The sequence below is a fragment of the Empidonax traillii genome, unplaced genomic scaffold (genome assembly GCF_003031625.1).
Source record: "Empidonax traillii isolate 1590-97213 ecotype Southwest subspecies unplaced genomic scaffold, ASM303162v1 scaffold6782:size5686, whole genome shotgun sequence".
NCBI lineage: Eukaryota > Metazoa > Chordata > Aves > Passeriformes > Tyrannidae > Empidonax > Empidonax traillii.
In genome coordinates, this window is record NW_020961975.1 from 1 (window position 1) to 5,686 (window position 5,686).

The 5,686-nt window shown below is 61.0% G+C and overlaps 1 protein-coding gene across 1 annotated transcript; it reads right to left on the reverse strand.

Annotated features, from left to right (window-relative positions):
- Positions 1–1,456: 1,456 nt before the first annotated feature.
- On the reverse strand, positions 1,457–5,680 carry LOC114073519 (glutamine-rich protein 2-like). Its single transcript, XM_027911253.1, has 12 exons — positions 5,639–5,680; positions 5,451–5,552; positions 5,099–5,203; positions 4,819–4,910; positions 4,558–4,672; positions 4,151–4,273; positions 3,855–3,929; positions 3,373–3,537; positions 3,103–3,215; positions 2,609–2,674; positions 2,257–2,322; positions 1,457–1,688 (listed from the first exon to the last, which is right to left on the reverse strand). Exons 2-12 carry the CDS (start codon positions 5,547–5,549, stop codon positions 1,517–1,519), a joined length of 1,191 nt encoding a protein of 396 aa, XP_027767054.1. The 5' UTR covers positions 5,550–5,552; positions 5,639–5,680; the 3' UTR covers positions 1,457–1,516.
- Positions 5,681–5,686: the final 6 nt, after the last annotated feature.

Here is a 5,686-nt window from a genome sequence, read left to right on the forward strand (position 1 = left end):
GGCGTGGGTTGCCCGTGTCCCCCTGTGCCTGTGTGTCCCCCCGCCCCGGGGGCCGCTCGTGGCCGGGATGGCCCGGCCCAGCCGCAGGGCCCCACCGGCCCTGGGCAGGATCAGCGCCAGCTCCGGGACACGCCGGGGGTGCCCGGCTGGAAAGCAGCTCTGCAGAGGGGGCCGCAGAGGGACGGCTGGGCAAGGGGCTGCCCGCCCCCGGCGAGAGGAAACCCTCGGGGCCAGCCCCTGCTGCTGCCCCTCGAGAAAGGGAGGGCAGGACGAAGCTTGGTATGGGCCAGTGTCGACATGAAGGCACTCAAGTCCTGGCCGGGGGGCACGATGTGCTCAGCCTGGTGGCAGAGAGAAGGGAGGGAGCAGAAAGGTTGAGGAGCATCAGGGAGCCTGAGGAAGAGAGAGGCTGATGGGACCAGGCTCCCTCTGCATTTTTATTTTTGCCTCATTAATTTAATGATCTCTGCAAACGCGATTCTTCTCTCTTCTTCGATGTCGAAGTCTGAGTACCGGCTGTTGGATCCTCTTCGTCTTCTTGGGGCAGGTGATGTCTCACGGGCCGGGATTATCCTTATCTGGGTGAGCTCCGGTGCCCAGGTGACGTGCTTGGGCTTGCGGGTCTTGGCTGGTCGTTCCTCCTGTGAGGTGGAAGGGCCTGGGGGCAAGAGGCAATGGTGAGCTCCCACTTCCCAGGGGCAGCCCCCGGCTGGGGCAGCGCTGCCAGCCCAGGACGTGTCAGGCAGCAGGGCCACCTGCCTGTCCAGAGAGCCCCAGGTTGGGGGTGCTGGTCCCCACCCACCAGCACACAAGCTGTTGTCCCACACTTTCCCTGCTTGCTCCGTGTCCCCCTCCCCAGGAGACGAGCACTTCCCTTTGCCACCCTGTGCCCGAACAAGGCCATACCAGGCTCTTCCTGTGCACTGTCCGCCACAGGAGGCTGTGCACTGTCCGCCACAGGAGGCTGTGCACTGTCCACCACAGGAGGCTGTGCACTGTCCACCACGGGAGGCTGTGCACTGTCCACCACACGAGGCTGTGCACTGTCCACCACAGGAGGCTGTGCACTGTCCGCCACGGGAGGCTGTGCACTTTTCACCACAGGAGGCTGTGCACTGTCCACCACGGGAGGCTGTGCACTTTTCACCACGGGAGTCTGTGCTCTTTTCACCACAGGAGTCTGTGGTCTTTTCACCACACGAGGCTGTGCACTGTCCACCACACGAGGCTGTGCACTGTCCACCACACGAGGCTGTGCACTTTTCACCACAGGAGTCTGTACTCTTTTCACCACACGAGGCTGTGCACTGTCCACCACGGGAGGCTGGTCCTTCTGGCCCTTGGATTTGGGGTCACAGGTGCCCTTCACGATGGTGGGCTGGGAAGGAGAGAGCAGCTGGTTGCAGCATGGGACCCAATACAGCCTCCCACAGTGCCCCTCCCAACCCAGCTCTCCCCTGGGCCACTGAAGGCACAGACTGCCCCCGGATACTCAGCCTCACCCTCCCAGCCTCAATCATGCCTGCTGTGTCTGTGCCTTCCCTACCATGCTGGGGAGTACCACAAGGCGCTTCAGCTGCAAATTGTTCCGGAGGGAAGCCTGGATGCTCTGCCCGGGGCTTCTGCCGCTCTGGGGCTTCACGGTGCTTGGTGACACTCGGGGGACTCTGCCATTGATCACTGCTCTCCTGTGGGATCAGCACAGGAATGCTCAGCGCCCGGCACCGTGGCATCCTGGGCTTCACCCTTCTGCACCTGGGAGTGGACCAGGGTTGCTCCCCCATGGGACCTGTCCCTCCCGGCTCCCCTCCACCTGCTGCAGGAGACCCAGGCCCATCCCACAGGGCTGGATCTGTTCTTTGTTTCCCCAGGGCCAGGTGAGCTGAGCCATGGCTATGGCAGGTCCCCGTGCACAGGACAGCAGGAGGCAGGAGCTGGGTTTGGTTGTGGGAATTGCTTTCCCAGGAGGCATTCAGTTCCACCCCGAGCCTGAGCTCAGGAAGAGACCAGACAAAAGTCATCACATCTGTTTGCAGTCATCATGAGGCAGAGTCCTGGCCTTGACATGGCAGGGGAAAGGGGGCAGTAAAACCCCTACACCTGGGGCAAGCACTTTCCCTCCACAGCCCTCCCTCTGCTCCTCTGCACTGCTCAGGCCCAAAAGGCTCCTTCGCCCCCAGCAGGAAAGAGCTCCTCTTGCTAGGGCAGGGCTGTCCTGCCCCCCAGGAGCCAGGGATGTGTCCTCAGGTCCCCTACCTTTGGCTCTGCTCTGTGTCCTTGCTGGGGGGCATCGGCTGGAAATATGGGAGTGTCTCAGGATACCTGGAAAGGGCAGAAGCCACAGGTGGGTGACAGGGGACAAACAACCCACGCCTGCTCGGGGCAGAACCCCAAAACCCACAGCCTTGTACCTCACAGATTCCCGTGCTGGCAGCCCTTGGGGACAAGGCCTCACCCTCCCTCCTGATGGGCTGGGGAGGGGGCTCAGCAGAGTCAGACCCTCCCAAGCTGACACCCTCACCCCTGTGCCTGGCACAGCGGGTCACCCCTGGCACCCATTGCCCCCATCCCACTGACGCAGCCCCCCCGAAGCAGAGCTGATACTCACGGGCCAGGAACCTGCATTTTGATCGGGCGGTCACAGGACAGGCACGTGAAAGGGACTGGCAGCTGCCTAAGGATGGGGAGAGACAAGGGCTGGGTGAGCTCCTGGGGGGCCACAGCCCTGCCCACCCACAGGCAGCGGCTCGCTGGCAGCAGCAAGGTGCCGGGCACGGCGCTGCAGGGAGTCACGGTGTCTGCAGGGCAAAGCGTGGGCTGTCGGGCCTGGTTTCTCCCCATTCCGCAACCCACTGGCTGCTGCCAGGGGAAGGGCACAGGGCCCACACTGCCATCCCAAGCAGCCCTTGCAGCACTAATGATCCCCCTGTGCCTGGCCAGGAGGGCAGGGCACCACCCAGCCCTGGGGCGCTGTGTGTCGCACCCCTGCCTGGGGAACGAGTCGCCATCTCCCACCCTTGCTTCTGGAAGCCCACTTTGGTGTGGGAGGCCTCTGTCCCACAGCTGCCCCCTCCTCGCCATTGCCATCCCCATCCCACTCACTTCCTCGTGCCAGCCGCGCTGTCACCCAAGATCCGGTTCTCAAGTTCCTCCATGTTCCTCTTCCAGGTGTCCTCTAGCCGGTTTCGGAAAAACTTCAGCTCCTGGCGATCCAGCTGTGGACAGGTGCACACCCTCAGCCAGCTGCCCCGGCATGGGTCATGGCGAGCTCCAGGAAACAGTCTTGGAGGGGGACCCTCAGAGAGATGCTGTCTCCGTCTGCCAGGCCCCAAAGGTGCCAGTTTTTCATGGCAGGCATGAGGCACTGTTCACCTTGTTTTCTATCATGTCCTTGATCTTCTGCTGCAGCTCGTTGCAGTGCTGCTTCTGCCCTGACATCTGGCCCTGCATCTTCCGCAGCCTCTCCTCCAGCCCCTCCATGCCCGCCTCGAATTGGGTGCAATCCACTTTGCTGCCCAAGGCATCTTTGTCTGCTTTCTAGCAGAGGGAAAGACAGGAGTGAAGAGGGCAAAAGTTTGAGGAATGACCGGCAGGGCCAGGGCGTGTCACGGGCACAGGGAGAAGCACTCCCTCCATGCCATCGTGCCCCTTTCATCATGCCACCATGCGGCCCCGTTCACCCCATCACCCCCATGGGGTCGGTCCCACCAGCAGAGGGGCAAGGGACCTGCACTTGCTCTGGAAATCCTCCCTCTCCCAGGCCACTTCCGCCACCCAGCCCCCAAGGGACAAGGGACCTTTGTCACCCTGCCCAGGAAGCCCTGGGCTGGCACAGAGACCCCTCGAGACTCTACCGTGTCCATTGCCATCAACATGTTCTGCTCATCTACTTTTTCCTTCTTCAGCTTCTCCACGGACTGGAACAGCATCTTTCAACACAGAAAGCAGCCCATGAAACCGCAGTAGGGTTGGAGCTGCCTCCTGACCAGCTTGGCACCCCCTGCTCCCTGTACCGATAAAGCCCCAGGAAAGGCACTTGGAACCTCCACAGGGCTGTGAGCAGATTGGCAGGGGGGCAGATGCCTTGTGGTGCCCTGCCTGGAGTCTGCCTGGGGGATGCTCTGAGCCCACCGGACTTTCAACCACCCACCTCAATAGCTTTCTGCTTCGTCTGACAGTCTGCCTGGATGCTCTCTGAGATGTAGCTGAACTTCTTGTACTCCATTTGAATCTTGCTGAATGAGTCTTCCATGTGCTGCATCAGCTGCTGGTCCTGCTCCAGGAAGGAAGAACAGGAGTGGTGCTGAGCAAAGGGAGTTTCTTTGTCCCACAGAGACAGATCTGTGCCACTCAGCCTGTGGCCAGGAGCCCTCACTGTCAACAGGACATTTACACCAAGGCTTTAATTTCCTTCCATGCTGCTGACTGGTTGCAGTGAACAGCCCTGGGTGCCCTGGGGCTCGATGGCCCCAGCCAGCTGGGGGATGTGGCTGGGAAACCCATCAGGACCCCTCCATTGAGCCGGTGGGTGGTGAGAGTGCTCCCCCAGCACCTCACCTGAGCATTCAACTGGTTGGCCATCTCAGTCACCATCTGTTCCAGCATGGAATTCCTCATCATCTGCTGCTCCTCCATCTTCATCAGCTCACTCTTTGTCTCCTTCAGAACTGACCTGACCAGTGAGACGGGGGCAGGGGCAGGCTTAGCCTCCCCAGTGCTGCTTGGACAATGTCCCTTAGCCCCAAACCAGGATGCTCCCAGGCCCTCTGGGCTTCCTTGCAGCCCTATAGGGTACTAAACCCTGTCCCGTCCTCTTACTCCATTTGCTGAGTGATCTGCTTGCTGATCTCCTCTTTCCACTTGGCTATATCCTCCTTCAGCTTTGTGATGTCCTTCTCCATCTTCTTCATCTGGGAAGGGCAGTGGTGGCAGACTCAGGGCACAGACCATGTGTTGTCCCAGCACGAGGGCCCCTCAGCTGCAAGGGCAGACCCAGGGCCCCACACCCTGTCCCTGCCTCAACCCCAAATGCCCAGCTCAGGGAGCCACACTCAGGTACCCCACAAGAGCCCAAAAGTGACACCAGCCAGCAGCTCACCGATGCAAGGGTCTCCCTAATCCTCATAATGTCTTCTTCCATGAAGGATAGTGTCGCCTTTATCCTGACAATCTCCTCACGGAGATCCTGGGACTCAGCCTTGGCCTAGGAGAGAGGGGTGGTGGGGGTGAGTGCCAGGCGAGGGTCCCTGTGACCTGCAGGACCTACCCCCATACTATGGCATTCCCAGCACAGGGGACAGCGCAGGTCAGGCTCAGCCAGGCTGCCAGGGCACTGTGGGCAGCTCTCTCCATGCATCCAGCAGGGCCAGGGCTGCTGAGCCTCTGGCAGGCAGAGCCGAGGCCACTGGCTGCTGCCTCAGAGACACAAGTGTCTGACTGCAGCAGTTCACCTGGTCACGCTCCTTCACGATCTTCTTCATGTCCTCTGCCATGCGGGACTGAGCAGCCTTTAACTTGTCAATCTCCTGGAGATGCTTGGACTCAGCCATGGCCTAGGAGGAAGGGGTGTCAGAGATGAGCCCCTGGGGAGTGTCCCTGAGGAACACGACCTTCACCCCGCCTGTGGTCTGCACAAGACCTGTGCCTCCTGGATCTTCCTGATGTCCTCTGACACACGGGAATGTTC

Coding starts and splice junctions, on each gene's coding strand:
- LOC114073519 (XM_027911253.1), bottom strand. CDS start 5,549: ATGGCTGAGTCCAAGCATCTCCAGGAGATTGACAAGTTAAAGGCTGCT. Junction 3,538..3,854: donor TGTTGATGGCAATGGACACG/GTAGAGTCTCGA, acceptor TCCCTCTGCTAG/AAAGCAGACAAAGATGCCTT. Junction 2,323..2,608: donor AAAATGCAGGTTCCTGGCCC/GTGAGTATCAGC, acceptor TGCCCTTTCCAG/GTATCCTGAGACACTCCCAT.